The sequence below is a fragment of the Seriola aureovittata genome, chromosome 5, assembly GCF_021018895.1.
Source record: "Seriola aureovittata isolate HTS-2021-v1 ecotype China chromosome 5, ASM2101889v1, whole genome shotgun sequence".
Taxonomy (NCBI): Eukaryota; Metazoa; Chordata; class Actinopteri; order Carangiformes; family Carangidae; genus Seriola; species Seriola aureovittata.
In genome coordinates, this window is record NC_079368.1 from 18,074,137 (window position 1) to 18,089,855 (window position 15,719).

The 15,719-nt window shown below is 42.4% G+C and overlaps 1 protein-coding gene across 1 annotated transcript in view; it reads right to left on the reverse strand.

Annotated features, from left to right (window-relative positions):
* fras1 (Fraser extracellular matrix complex subunit 1) overlaps positions 1–15,719 on the reverse strand; it is a 229,388-nt gene that overhangs the window by 107,558 nt on the left and 106,111 nt on the right. The window contains exons 13-15 of the mRNA XM_056375341.1: positions 14,540–14,686; positions 2,044–2,187; positions 254–394 (exon numbers count right to left, since the gene is read on the reverse strand). Coding sequence (XP_056231316.1) covers positions 254–394; positions 2,044–2,187; positions 14,540–14,686 — 432 coding nt within the window. The remainder of the gene's footprint in view (positions 1–253; positions 395–2,043; positions 2,188–14,539; positions 14,687–15,719) is intronic.

The following is a 15,719-nucleotide window of genomic DNA, read 5'->3' on the forward strand; positions in this document are numbered from 1 at the left end:
CAGCTGTCAATCAAACACTGACAACTTTTTTTTCCCCTGACATTTTGGAAAGATGCTCAAATTGTGCAAAATTATGTGTAAAATCTACATTTCCATGGCAACTGAACAAACAGAGCCTACTCAATCTGCTGATTTGGATCCCTGTGATACAGTCAAAACCTCCAGACTAAGTAAGTGGACCTTGAGTCTTGACAACGGTAGTTTCCAAAGTCAAGAATCAGTTTGCGTTGTAGTGGTCGAAGACTTGGCCTACCTCGGCATCTGTTGTGGTTGTCCAGGTAATGCTGAGATGGACACTGGGTAATACATTTCCCATGATGCAGGGCGGTCCCCGGAGGGCAGCTCATGCACTTGGGGTTGTCGGGGAAACAGGAGGCACAGGAGGAATCGCAGGCTGTGAACCGCAAGCATGTAAATGTTAATGGCCTCTGGTCGGGATGATAAAATGCTTCTAGGCTCAATTTAAAAATGAGCTAATTATTTTCAAGTAAGAGCAAAATCTCTTAACCACAGTCTGTGAGATACTGAATTTCACTTTCCACTTCAATTATTGGCAAATATTTTTAGGTTTTGTTGTAGTTTGAACAGTGAAAAAAAAACTTTACAAACCAATAAGATATATAAAAAAACAAGTCAAAATATGTCCAGAAAACTAAAGTAAACTTAGCTACATTCACTACACTTTAGGGTGTGTGTGTGTGTGTGTGTGTGTGTGTGTTGTAGCGTGTGTGTAGCAGTCCATGCTGACATGAGATTTTGACACCTGAACGTGCTCAAACAGATCTTTGATTCCATCTAAACAGAGGCTAAAATCAGTGGGAGGGATTCCTACGGCACGCTGGAGGGGACAAAAGTAGAAAGCTATCAAATCCAGCCCAGGAAACCCCGAGGGGGGGAAATGGAGAAGTTAAAAACCCCCTCAGCTCTCTCCAGATGTTGACATTTTAAAAACCAGACCTCAAAGCACAAACTGGCAAGTTCTAATGGATTTGACCTTTCTCCGGGAAGTTGGGGTTAGGTTTTTGACATTTTCTCAAAGAGGTGTCTTCGTTGAGCGCTTTAACTTTTCCACATAAGCTGCAGGAAAAGAAGAGAGTTCCTCCTTAACTCCTCCAGGTGGTTTTAACCAAAGAAAGAGCTCAGCTACGTGAGTCTAAGTTCACAGTCGCCCTGAGGGAGACCTATTCTCGCTCCTCTTCTTCTTTTTCTTCTTACCACTCAAAAATAGAAACCATCCATATTCATACAGGATCTCTTTCTTCTGAGAGACTATGAATCCTCATTAGTGGAAGAAGAGAGAACCGCTAATTATTGTATTTTTCTTAATTGTTTGTTTGCTAACTCTGGCTACTGCTGACTTATCATTCTGGCACCACACGGAGAGGAGACTGGCAAGAAGCTCTGTGGGGGATGCTAAAAAAAACAACAACAAAAAAAAAACAAGCCCAAACAAACCTTCACCTCCAGTTCACAGCCAACAATAAACCTCTTCCTGTCTCAGATGGTGTTTGGTGTTTACTGCGGTTCACTGTACTCTGCACCGGCTCACGCTGTGACATTTCATTTGTCTGTTTCAATTTCAGCTTTCACTCCTCATGAAGTCGAGCTGCAGAGCGAACACGCCGCAGACGGACAGCTGCACTGTCTTAAGTTGCTTTCGGCTGTTCCGTACATCTTCGTACAAAAGGGTTTTGAGATTCAACAGTACGGCTGCTGTGCCGGTGCAGGATGCTGAGTCACAGTGACTGTGCTCGTCCTTGCCTTTGCTCCGGTCGCTGCCGCGCTCACGTGTACTGTAAAAGATGTTTATGTCCAACTGCCGGCCGGGAAACATGAAGCAGACAAGTCCACAACAAAGTCAAAAGTACAAATATGAAAATATGAAAAGTGTGTGTCGGGTCTGGGTGAAATGAAACCTTCATCCTTAACATTTGATCCTGGTTTTAAATGGGGAAAACCTGCCACGTCCCTAACAGCATGAAAGACACCTCCTCCTCCTCCTCCTCCCAGCTACTTTGCAGTGTGGACACGTGTCAACTTTACCGTGGCAGACGCCGTCTTGGCTGTAGAAACCTCCACCACAGTCGGGGACGCATTCCCCGTCTTTGAGCAAGGCAGCTGCGTCCGAACACGCCACGCACTCCCGCTGGCTGGGCCCCCGGCAACCTGAGCACGACTCGTGACAGTCTGGTGAAAAGATTAGAAAAATGTTTTACTCTAGGCCTCTACTTATTTCTTACTGATAGGTTGATGTACATACATTCATCACGTTACATTACAACAGTAAATCAAGCCCCTTTCAAATCTCTGTCTGGCAGGTGGGAGAAATAATCCTAAATCTAGAAAAACTAGGTTTGATTTGAAAAGATCATTATGTGTGATTTGTAGTAAATTGCTAAATAATTGCAATTAATGGGAAAACACAAAGATTTCTTTAATGCACTTTCTGCATTAAGGGAAACTTTTTAGGTCATAAAAAAAACAACAAACACTGAAGACAAAAGAGATAATCAAGATTACAAAATGCAAACTACAAGATTTTGTAGAGCTTGATTGGGGTGTGTGTGTGTGTGTGTGTAGCTCTGTGGGTGCTGGTAAATCAAGCATTAACAACAGCGCAGACAAATAGTGAGAGCAGGAGGCTGAAGGGGTGAGCTATGTGGGGAGTCCATGTAAAAATTACATTTGTGCATGTGTGCGTGTGTGTGCGTGTGTGTGTGGGTTTGACCAAGAGACAAAGAGACAGAGAAACAAACCAGGAATTAGTCCCACACACACGCAGAAAGAGGAGTCTCATAATTAATCAGTGAATTAATCTTTTTTCCTTGATGTAATGCATGTGTGTATTCCTGTGCCTTTGCCTACACCTGCACATTCATCCCTGTGTGTGTGTGTGTGTGTGTGTGTGTGTGTGTGTGTGTGTGTGTGTGTGTGTGTGTGTGTGTGTGTGTGTGTGTGTGTGTGAACAAATACAAGCTCCAAAAACCTATTCCAGCACCAGCTGGTATGATCACCGTGATTTCCCAGTGGCCCACACTCTAAAGCCAGATGCCACAGCAAGTACTACAAAAAAATAAAATAAAAACAATAAATAAAAAAAATAAAGCACAAAACAAAAAGACAAAAACAAACTATAAAGAAAACACAGGAGTGCTGTGGCGACTCTGGCTCAGTTACAGCTAACTCTTGGCGCTGACAACACTGTTTACCTCACAACTAATTTCTGACGCACATTCACAAGCTGGTGCCGTTTTACTTCAAATACTGCATCCGCACGAAGGAAAATCCTTTCAGAGGGCGTATCCATCATCATCTACAAACAGCCCATAGTTTGATTGGATGTTCCGCCAACACACAAAAATGTGTTTCTTTCTTAAAGACCTCTGAAACTAGGTTTGTCACAGCAACTCCGAACTCCATGAATACCTTCCTGCAATGGGGCCGTAGTCTTAAAACCCTTTCGCCTCGATGGGAATGGGAAAATCAACCGAGAATCCATCTTGTCAGGCACCAAGCTCTTCACTTGGACCAATCAGCGTCCTGTGAGTGAGGAGCGATGGTAGATACAGGTGTGTGGCTCTGTCGGAGGTGCAGCCAAATTTGAAGTAAAATTTACATTTACTCACTCGGTAGACGCTTTTATCCAAAATGACTTTCAAGTGAGCGACATCACTACAGCGTCAGTGCAGGAGGAGAACTAAGTAGATAGAGAGGGATGCTCTCGCGCTCTGAAACAGACTGAGGACGTTCCATAGAGAAACACAGTGGCTGAGGCACATGAACATGAGGCTGACCAGAAGTCACTCTGAAGGCAGCAGTCGTGCCATGAGCAGCCACTGCAGGTCGATCGTGAGTGGAGTGACATGTGCCCTTTTTGGGCTGACTGAAGAATCATTCTGGACCGTCTGCAAGGGTTTCACCGTGCGCAAAGGGAAGCCCACCAGAAGGGCAGTGCAGCGGTCGAGGTGAGAGATAATCATGGCCTGGACCGAGAGCTAGAGGTGGCGTACAGAGTCAGGTACGACCTGGTTTTTCTTACGTTGTAAGCTACTCAGAGATGAGTCACATGTGGGGGAATTAGGGGAATACAGACAGCATGGAGTGAGCAAAACACATCTCTAGATACCAGAGGAGAGTGTGCGATTAATTTAATCAGCACCATTTAAGACATGCTGATGGAAATCTCACTCCATTAATGCAAGATGCCAGAAGTTAATCAAAAATGTTACTGCAAAAAGTTGTCGGAAAAGCAGCGTGATATAAATCTCCCGATCATTTGTACACCTTTGAATACAGATTTTCCTCAGGTAACAACCTTCATGTCTCCTCTCACTTTCTCTTCATCCTTCTCTTTATCATCTTGAAAACATATATTCCCTCCCAGGAACACAACATCAGACACACACACACACACACACACAAACACACACATTGTTCCTCTCATTAACACAAACACTTTACTTCCATCCCGGTTATGTCATTTGAGGGATATCAAATACGTTTTTAATTTCCTTGCTGTGTTTACACTCCTCCACGCTGAGCTTTGTTGTCACCGAATTTCTGATGTGCAATTAACCTGAGTCTCAGTCATTAAATATTTACTACGTTTTCAGTCCCGTCCGTTTAGTCTTTTAGGGCTAGCGGGATACCTCGTAACCCGTTCAATGAAATGCAATCAAGCGCGGTGTGACGTCAGGCCACATGCCACAGAAAACAGAGTCACCATGAGGCCGTTCACAAAGGACACGCTGCCGGTGTAGAGGTGTTTTTTTCCTTGTCACTCATATTTGATCCAATCGAGCAAAGCTGGGGTGTGACCGAAGAGAGTGGTCGATCTGAGACATTTAAAACTGTGACAAAATTTAGATGTGCAGTTGCAACTAAACTCAGACGAGACATGAAGATATCAGCTCACCACCTGTGGTATTTCTTGATGAACTTAAAAAGAGGCCATACCTCATGATTCTGACTTCCTGTTCACACATATTGACTGAAAGTAGCACGCTCTTCTTCTCGCCTGTGGGTGTTAAGCACCTACTTTACACACCAGCGAGCTTTTATTTTCTCCCGTCGCCGCCACACAGCGGTTAATATTGCCGAGCCGGTGCGTTTCCAGGTACGTGCATTAAACTTATATTATATGGGATTGATGAAACGCGACAATCTGCCACCTGTTCACGCACGCTGACTCAAACACTAGAGGCGCAACAGGCTGTCAAGTCGTTGCGAATGGAATCTCAAAATAGCATCCTGGCACAAGTCCAACACTGTAAAGCCTCTCAGCGGCATGAGATGGAGAAACCGAGGAGGGGTTCAATTTTACAGTTTTCCTCCGACGTGCAGAGCTTTGCTGAGAAGACCTCCAAAACTCACGCTCGCTGTCGTCGTTCCTCTGATTGCACTGAGTATTTTAATGTTAATTAAGATCCAGATATGGGTTCATTGGAAAGCATTTTCTATTATTAAAATTTTTGAGAACTGAGCAGCCTAGGTGGGGATACAGTGTTTGTGTTCTCTTACCTTCTAAGGCAGACGGTTTAATTTGGGTTTTGTTTATCTCATCCACACAGATTGTGTTTCTTTTCTTGTGCAAATAAGAGTTTGCACATTTTAGACTCTCTCCTCCACTGCTCTCCATTTCCATCCCTGCCGTGCATTCAGCCTCGGTAAAGAGCTACGTTCAAGACGACTAAAAGACCGTCTGGGAAAAATGGAGATTTGTATTATAAAATGAATTGTAACCCAGTGTTTTCAGTATGCGTGCGGCGTATTGTGCATGCCTGAAACGGTCGATACAGAATTCAGTTTTTGTATGTTTTGTTGCGTTTTGCGTTACAGTATTTATTATGAGAGCATTCCCATAGAGTCAACTTTGTCTTTGTCCGTCTCTCGTTCTCTCTAAACATTCCTATTCCCTTCACATTCAGGGTGAAAAATTACCACCAACCACCAGCCAAATCGACTTTTACACAGTTTTTACTGTGGGTGGATAAATCAGTCTTTTCTATCAGCATGGGATTTAAATCACTGACACTGGCTGATTTAAAGGACCGCACTGGTGGTTTTTGCATGTTTTAGCCCATTAACTGCAAATCATGTACACTTTTTATCACTGAGGACGACATTTGGAAGTGTACCAACATTTTTTGGTTTTATTTTCTATCTTCTCGAACAGCCTGTGGTCCCAGCTCATGCCTACATGATATGAAAATTAATTTCGAGAGAGTTGAAAAATGCTTATTAAAAGTCCCAAATTGTACAAAGTGATATTTCGAGTGTCTGTGTTTATATATTAATACTGTTTCAAAATTTCAAAGCCTCATTCCACAGAGAAATTCACACAGCCTGTATTCAGAAACTGAGCCTTAAACCAGCCGTCAGGACTTTTGTGACCTTGTGATGTCACAACAAGGTAGTCACCAAGCCCCGCCCACCTGGTTCCACCATCCAAACCTTGCAGGATTTGGTTTCTCTTGAGTGTTTTTACCTGAAATCATATATTTTTATTCAATCACACAGAAAACAGTCAGCCAATCATAAGAGAGACTCAGAGCCTCCTCTCTTCTGATTGGCTCACTGACCTGTTGTTATTAGAGACCCAGAGAGAAGCCTGAGAGAGGAGATGTAAAACTACACTGAGATGGTTTTTATATCTTCTTATAATAATAACAACATTTTTCCTAAAGAACTTGAAGTTTTCAGAGGAGCCCTGTGCAACTTTAGTGCAACGCAACAAAAAATGTGACTTGGTGAAGCGAGTGAAAGTGCAGCAAATGTTCTCTGAGTGATTACCTATCTTAAGCGAGTCTCAGAGAGTTAATTTTCACATTGCACTGACATGCCTGGGAGGTAAGAAAATCAATCAAAAAATTTTTTACATTAAGCTCTGAATTATAGATGACAGTAAAGTATACATGACTCGTAGTTAGATGCCTAAAACGTGCAAAACCTGAAATTAACTTCCTGTTAAGTTGTGGAAAGGATTTAAATGAAGGACAAATCACAGGACATCCCAGGGTCACAGCATAGGAAAGTTTCTTGTTTCACTTCTGTGTTGAAAAGACTTAAAGTTGCCGGTGAGGAGTGGAGCCTACCGCCCACTGTGACAGGTAGATTGACAGGTGAAATAGTTTCCTGGCCCACTGCTCAATATTTTAGGCTCCTCAGCTCTTCCTGTTTCCTTTCCATCATCTCTCTCTCTCTCTCTCTCTCTCTCTCTATCTCTGTGTTTCTGAAGATGTGCACCCCTCTGCTCCCATGATGCTCTCTCTCTCTCTCTTCTCTGTCCCAGCCTTTCTCTCGCCTCAGCCCTCTGGCCTCTCTCTCTAACTCTCTCTCTCTCTCAAGTTTAAACACTAGATTTCTTGTCATCTCTCTTTCTCTCTGTGTGAGTGTGTCTGTTTTTCTTCTCTCAGGCCTCTCATCTGTTTACACCCATGTTCAATTTTAATGTCTCTCTTTCTAGTCGTCCTCCCCTTCTTCTTTTCTTTTTAATTTCAGAGAGCTGAAGCTCCAGAGATGTCCCACGATACCTTGTCTCTGAAGTCATTTATTTGGCATCTATCATGTTAATTCCTCACTGAACAACTGCACATACGCAGTCACAGTCTATAGCAAAATTAAAAAAAAAAAAAAATTCACTTTCACATCTTTCTTCTTTTTTTTTTTCAGCCGGCAATTCTTTTTTTTTTATTTTTATATATTCCTCTTGCAAATAGAAGCAAAAACACAAAAAAGCATCTACCAGCATTTTGCACAAGATTGGACTCCTACATTTCTATGACTGGGTCACTCCACATGCACACACACACACACACACACACACACACACACACACACACACACAAACACTCCCTCTCCAAAAACGGTAACAGCCAACAAGGGGATTACACGTCCTTTACCTTGCCCCTCACAGGAGAGCAATTTATTTTTCTGTGCAGCCCCGAAGCGCAAAGTTATCAGCAAATGTAATCCTAGCAGGCCAGTTGCCAAAAAAAAAAAAAAAAAAAAACCTCCTCTAAAGCCTACTCTGCATAAAGCAGGGGAGGTGGAGATGAATGCACAGTCACACGGTGCAGCGGATAATCTTCACTCTCTGTCCTGGGACGAGCAGGGACACACGATTACCGTGCCGCCGAGGTTCACATCCACAACCAACCTCCAGTGATAAAACGAGATGGGATTAGAGATGTAGCAATTAAACTGAGCACGGTGAAGGCAGAGGGATGGAATCAGATATAGAATCTGGGGTTTGTTATTCAGATACCTGGTCACTGAGACAGACAGAGAGAGAGAGAGAAGCCTGTATCTCCATTTCTATTTGAGCAGCTGCAATCCAAAGCTGTTCCAGAGACAACTACAATACAGACAATACAGCGAGAAAAACTTCTAAGCAGCATGACGAAGGGACCGAATTTAATTCTCCAAATATTTCTCCTCCCGCGTGAAGCCAAACTCCAGAATTAGCTCAGCAAGCATGTGGAGGAATCTGCTCTTCCACAATGGCTCAACGAGTAGGTCCACACTAAAGAAAACAGAGGCATAGAGATCCAGAGGAACTGTGCTGGTGTTATTGTTGCCTCAGCTCCTGACTGTCACATCCACAATGAAACTGCAAAATTAAAATAACAAGGGGAGGGGGGTGAAGAAATTCTGTGAGGCAGTCAGGGCAGTATCGATTAAATCTCACACCTTTCTAGAGATTTCACATTCAGAGCTGTGAAAATCACACCCAACAGAAACAGCTAAAACAAACTATGGCTCTGACAGAAGTGTGCAATAGGAGGTCATGCTACAGACAGAACAGCAGTAAAGTCATCATGAATCAAAATGCTGCCAGACTTCGCATCAAGGACGACAACAGCATTTATTTTCAGAGACGAACTGAAGGAAACATCGCGCTCCTAAAACATGGCCGCCCTCGAGTGATCTCACAGAGTCTAAAAGACGTTGAGAACGAATTTCACTGCCATTTTAAAGACGTCTCTCAGCTTTAAAAGACGGACATGTTAATTCAAAAGGCTGGTAAACTAAACATATGTCAGTTTTTCTATTTACTGAAGATAAAGCAGAAAGGTTCTGTAAAGAACTGCATGTTGTGTTTGACAGATTTTGTTGGTGCTGGAGCTCGGTGCTCCGCTCTGCTAATCTGTAGGCGTCTGTAAGTGATGGAGCACCAACACAATACTTCACCTGTGTCCTGCAAAGCTAATTATTTAGTCATTAAATCCAAAATGTGCCCAAACATCGGTTTTGGCTTCTCAGAAAGAATCTTAATTCATGTGCGAATGGATTTTTGCACCCGACCTGAATCATTTCACTTGTGCTGTTCATGAAAACATGTTCGTATCCAATGCAAGTTCTCACTGGCCACAATATCCCAACATGGCAGCTACAGTATGGCTAAGGTTAGAGAATGTTTTGGGTAAGGTTAGGGTTAACTAATTCAACTACTATACTTAGTAAAAAGGTGAATGTTGATCACAAGTCTGTGATGGGACACAAAGTCCAACTTCCTTCATGGAAGTCAAACGAGCCGCCCGCTCATCCATCACTCCGACCTATATATATATATATATATATACACACTGACTTCCCACTTCCATACACAGAGGGACACTCTGCTTCCTACTTTGATTGGATGTAAACCTTTGAATATAAATCATACGGAGCAGAACACTGACGTCATTACTGAGGATACTCGGTTGTCAAATATTCATGTCCGCGACTAACAAGAGAATAAGCTGGAAAGGAGAGAGAGAGAAAGAAAATGAGGAAAAATAAAAGAAAAAGTTGCTAGGCAACAGGCGCAGCGCTTCGCAACGCAATGGTAATGGCGGGCACAGCTGGGGACACAGCTATCGGTAGCTAAACTTAAGCAGACCTTAACTACAGAGGGAGCGGAGAAAACTCACGAGTCAGTTTTCGACGATGTTTTTGACTCACGCACCTGAACGAGATGGATGTGCGTATGTTATGCTTTTCACACTGACTGTACGTTTTGAGCTTTAAAATGAGAGATCAGTAACAAGAGGATGTACACGCACAAGACAAAATCTACACTAAAGACACGCTTTCGTTTCTTTTTGCTTTGTAGTTGCACAGTATGAGCAACAAGCCAACTGTGTCTTATCTCACGGAGCCATTAGAGACAAGAGAGAAAAAAAAGAAGGGGAAAATTCTTCCCCCACTAATTATTAACAAGCTGACTTTGAATACATGCACGGGCAGACACAGTAAAGCATGAGCCAAAGGCGCTAAAAAAAACCCCAGGGACTGCAGTGACACACTGGGCTCTGGGTGGTCCTGGTCCTCTGCCAAGAAATCTACAATCCGCCATAAATGTCTGCTGCACCTTCCAAACACCTCACAGACTCACTACTCACGCCACCTCCCATCTCCCCTTCCACCTCTTCCTCCTCGTTCCTTCCTGCGATTTTCTTCCCCCATAAACAAGCGTTGGCATTCAGACTAAATCCGCCCTAATAGCCTCGGCCTAAACACACTCTGATTTACAGTCCCAACTTTCCACTGCTGCTGTTTTTGCTCCGTCCTCAGGAGACACTGCTCGGGCAAAACAAAGAGGTTTTGCTCTCATTAAAGCCAGTTACATGTTAAAAGTAATGGTCTGCCAACTGGTTGGCCGGGACACACACAAGGGTGTTTGTGCTGTGGGATCGACACCACAGATGACAGTATTACTGGACAGAAAGCAGGATAAGTGCTTGACAGGGGTCATCATGCACAGCGGCCGCCACTGTGTTCAATTTGCTTTTACTGTGCAACATTTGAGAATGAAATATCTGCGGTATTAATGCAGTGTAGATGCTGGATTAATGCATGAGAGGGGATTTCTTTAATGGACGTCGTCGGGCATATAGCACCAAAGGAGGGACAGAGTAAGCATAAATACATGGATTGGGATTTCCACCAGGGGTTTGTATACCATAGCCAGCGCTGTATACATTACATGAAGCTGTATGGACGGAGGCAGGATGAGAAAACGCTGGCTCGCTGCAACGGCTGCGGCTGTCCGTCCTATTTAAGACCATCCAAGGAGCTCGTGCACATGGAGGTCTGGAATTCCAATCCTCCTGACATTATTCATTAAGGTGTGAAATTGAGCCGCAGAACTGGCCGGGCCGTAATCACATTGTAGTGATTCTCACTGCTCTCTCACCCACAATCCATCTCTCTCTATCTATCGCTCTCGCTCTCTCTCTCTATTTCTACCCATCATCCCCAGGAGTCACAGCAGGTCCTGACTACTTGATGGAGGCGCTCGGCCAAACTGCTCAGAGTATATTAGCATGCCCATAGGGGTTTAAGCTCAGCGAGCCACGGCTTTATTTATTGGTCCAGGCTTTGGTGCATTGGGAGACCTCTGAGGCAGATTGGTTGAGTAACAGTCAATGTAGACAGCTCTTGTTGTGTATATATCCTCTATTGACACTCTGTACAGCTTTTATCCACTGTTTATCCACTTGCATGTGTTTTATTTGAGTTTATTTGAACAGTGAGGTCAGTCCCTGGCAATCACCTCTGTCTATAATACAAATTAGTGGTGCGCGGCTCGGCTCTGATGTCATCCGAATCCTATAGACTTCTTCCTACGTCCTGAATGCAAACAAAATAAATGATAAATCGTAACAGGTTCAGGAGTCCAGTGTAATTTGGGCCTGACAAATAAAATGTTCACATTTTAGAGACTGTAATTAATATTTTCCTCATACGTCATTTATCATTTAAAGCACAACCCCTCCACTGTTAATCACAATGTTCGTTTTTATGACATGGTCTCTGGATTTGTCGCAGTGCCCTTACAAATATAGCTGCGATCCGCGCATCACCAATGCAACATTGTAAAAAATCAGCTTTGATTGGTCAGGGTCCAGTGTGCAGTCTGCCATGTGACCTGACCTGACACAACGACCATCTCTAAAGGTAAAACTACTGATTCAGACAGAAGATATTCTAACCTCTCTGTGTTCAGCCTCAAAGAAATCTATTACCCTCTGACACTATCCTCTAGAAATTGGCGTGGAGGCTGCAAGAAAACAAGAACTCACTGTTTATAGCCACAGACTGTAAATAAAGATGGAAGCTGAGAGTGAGCTGCTCTGCTGTCGCCCTCTTGGCAGCGCCTGACTCCTAACTCCCAGCTAATCCAAAAACGGGCAAAGAGGTGGGTGTGTGTGGAACTGAGACTTTGCTCAAAGTGGGCACAGCTTCAAGCTTCAGCTTCAGCTTCTAAGCCTGAATAAAATTTAAACAGGTGAGTTATATAAAAATTCACCCCTGTACAGTTTTCATGACGGAGGAAATAAGCTCTGGAGACCAAAACAGTTTTTGTACCGGGCTGTAAACATGTTTATTTCTCCTGAAAAGTTGGGCGTTTTAACATAGGAGTCAATGGGGATTGACTCTAGTGGCCATTTGAGGAACTGCACGTTTTGGTACTTTTTTCATTTTTCAGCAGCTAAACTGGACACACAAAGACATAACCAATACGCACTGGCATATTTGACACTGGAAGCCAGATGTTGTTTGTTTTCATTCAAAGAAAACAAAGCCTGAGAGCTGAACCCAGTTTTCTGCGGTGGTGAGCGAGTATTTAGCCACTTTGTCACCTGTGCATCCAATGATTAGTATTTCAAGCCTACACTAGTTTTTAATCAATCATTTTTAAAATATTCAAATTTTTTATTCAAACATTGTTTCAAATTAACTGCTGCAGGGACTCAAGACATGCTAAATAAATGGATTTAACAATACAGCCCATTGTTTTTATTTCTAAAGGGTTTATTTGCTGGCAGAGACTCTCTGGGTTTTTTTTTCTTGTGTGTGTGAAGTGATTGACAGAAGAGCACGGAGTAATTCAGCATCACTGATATTAATACACACTCAGCTCTGATTGAGTGAATCACCAATAAAACAGAAAAAAAGAAGCAAATTACAATTTTCAAGTCAATTTAATTTTCAATTACAAATCCATTTCCGAGCGCTAACTGGTTTCTCTAATGTTTTTTTTTTTGAAAGACTTAAAGACATCAAGCGGAGTAACAGGAAAGGAGTGCGACAAATATTAAATTACACAAACTTTTAGTTGACTAAATCTTGAAGGATTTTTTTTGTTCTAGCTTTAAAGGAAAGCAGAACTTAAGCAGCTTCTGCAAACAACCTCCCCAGGGAGACTGAGCCAAAATGCAGCAACAGTTCAGGTGGCATGCCATAATGAGTGAGACTTCTCCAACTACGTGAGCACATCTGTCTCCAAACAATGACTTTCTTTGGCTTCTTCCAATCAGGAAAAACCACAATACTGAAGCAATAATACTCCAACAAAAAACCCTGTGATGCACCAGTTGTGGGCGTCGCACTGTTGAACTGCACTTTCTGCCCCGCTGCCAAGGGCTTGATCTGAGATAATAGAGCTCCTGATTTTGCACAAAGAAATGTCAGAAGTAGCAACAGAAAAACAAAACACAAAAACACAAAAGGAAAGGATGAGGAGAGGGGAGCAGGAAAGACAGAAGACATCGGATGAAGAGGGAAAGTAGGCGGTGAAGCGGCAGAAAGAAGCTTCTCCATCTGTTATTGCACACATCAGCCAGTTTGCTCTCTATTTAGTGCCAACATGGCGGCTGACTGGCTGATTGAGTCTGGAGGGACATCCAAATCACATATTGGTGTATATATATATTCAAGCTGTAATATGTAACTTTTCCACATTAAAATGTCTAAAAATAACTAGACCTATGTCAGATATTTTGTACTTACGTCATCCAAAATGTGTTTCCAGCAATTTCTCAAACTTAAAGAAATGTGTGATTTGTCTGTTTCATTTGTTTCCTTTGTGTGTGTGTCGGCGTTGTGGTATCCTGCCACAAGCTCAAAATTTACTTTCATTTAGTTTTAAGTCACATTTTTAAAATGTACTTTTTGGACGTTTTCAACTATAGATTTTGAACAGATGAAGGATTTTAGTCATCGGACGTCTGGATCTTAAGTCATCAGAGAAAAGAAGACATACAGTCCCTTTGAAATATTGTAGCTTCTATGGAAAGCTATCATTTTTCAAATTATGACAGCACATAAATATGTGTTAAAAAGAACAATTTACAAAAAATATAATCTGCAATAAGTGACTATTATTGATTTAATAGCCGATATATCAATATATACTGTACATCATCGCTTCACATATGGAAAACACAAGTGCTAAGATATTTATAAACCTTGCAAGAACTGAATAGAGCACAGTTAGATTTATTAAGGTTGACCATGACAAATGAAAGTGTCCACAGTGGTGAACAACAGTAATCTATCATTAGTCATCTGACTTAATCTCATCTCATTAATCTTAACTCAGATTTAGAGAAATGAGAAATGTAAACATTCAAACATTCGACTGGCTCCTCAGTGCTGAAAGTTTCATCTTTCCCTGTGTTACCTTCCCCCGTCGCTGCACCTCGTTAGTGGTTGAACCCGAGCCAAAAACTTTGGCACAATAAATCACATGACATCCTGTGATACTCACGGCGACAGTGCGTGCGGTCGTGCTGGTAGGAACCGGGAGGACAGGAAGCCAGGCACTGGCCACTATCGGTGCTCAGCAGGGGCAGCTGGGAGCCACAGGACTGGCAGTCCCACCTGCTGGAACAGGTGGCACAGGATGACTGGCAGGCTGTCGGGGGGAGGAGATGGACAGAGGGAATAAGAGTCAGACTGTCAGTCACATCAAAAATTTATTTTCTCTTCCTATCGGAGCTTTGTTCATGGCTACAGCTCTGCCTATTACTGCTTAGCCTGGTCAGAGAAACTAGAGGGACCTGTGCACTTCATCAAAGGCCAAGCCAGCAGAGTGATATTCAAACTTGTGGCTGATTTGAAGTCTCTATATGCTGACTGGGACCCGGTTCCAGAGGAAACTTTCTTTTTACAAATATTCAAAAAAAAGGGGAAAGACAAGATGTGAATCAAGGAAATGCTGTGTAAATATTCTATTCATGACTTGTTGAGCAGCTGATTTCCCTCCTGGGACCATAAAGGTGTATGATCTACTGTCTCTGTAATTACATCATAGCTGCTTCCACTTCTCTGTCAACATACACCATCTGATATGTTTGTCAGCTTCCTTTTGATCTTTGTTTTATCCTTCCTGATGAAGTGAGGACTTTTACTTTTAGGTTTGCAGATGAGGAATGTAAACGGTGGGTGACAGCGAAATGCAGGCGCCGCGTCTCAGAAAAAAGGTTCTGCTCTTCGTCTGTATCACCGACACCAGCTCTTAAGTTTCCCACATCAAGACGTTTTGATTTGTAAAATTGGATTATGTCTGGTTTCTCCGCACCTAAGTATGTGGCCAAAGGTGCTTTTAGCAACAAAACACAAGAGTAAATCAAGTTTTTATTGATTTAATTTCAGAGTTGAAACCTGAAAAATCTATGAAAAAGGTTCAAGACTAATGTGGTGAGAAGGCAACACTCTAAAACAGAGTAGATTAACTTTTGTTTTATTTAAAATGTATATATATATATATATATATATATATATATATACATATAGATATTACAAAGAGAAATAAGGGATGCGTTGTTTTTTAAAAATATTCTAATTAAACACATCACATTGGCAGCGAGACACTGATGCTTCTGTTTGGTGCAGTGTAATCTACTTAAAGACATTTCCATAAACATAATAATGAAAGCAGTGCATAT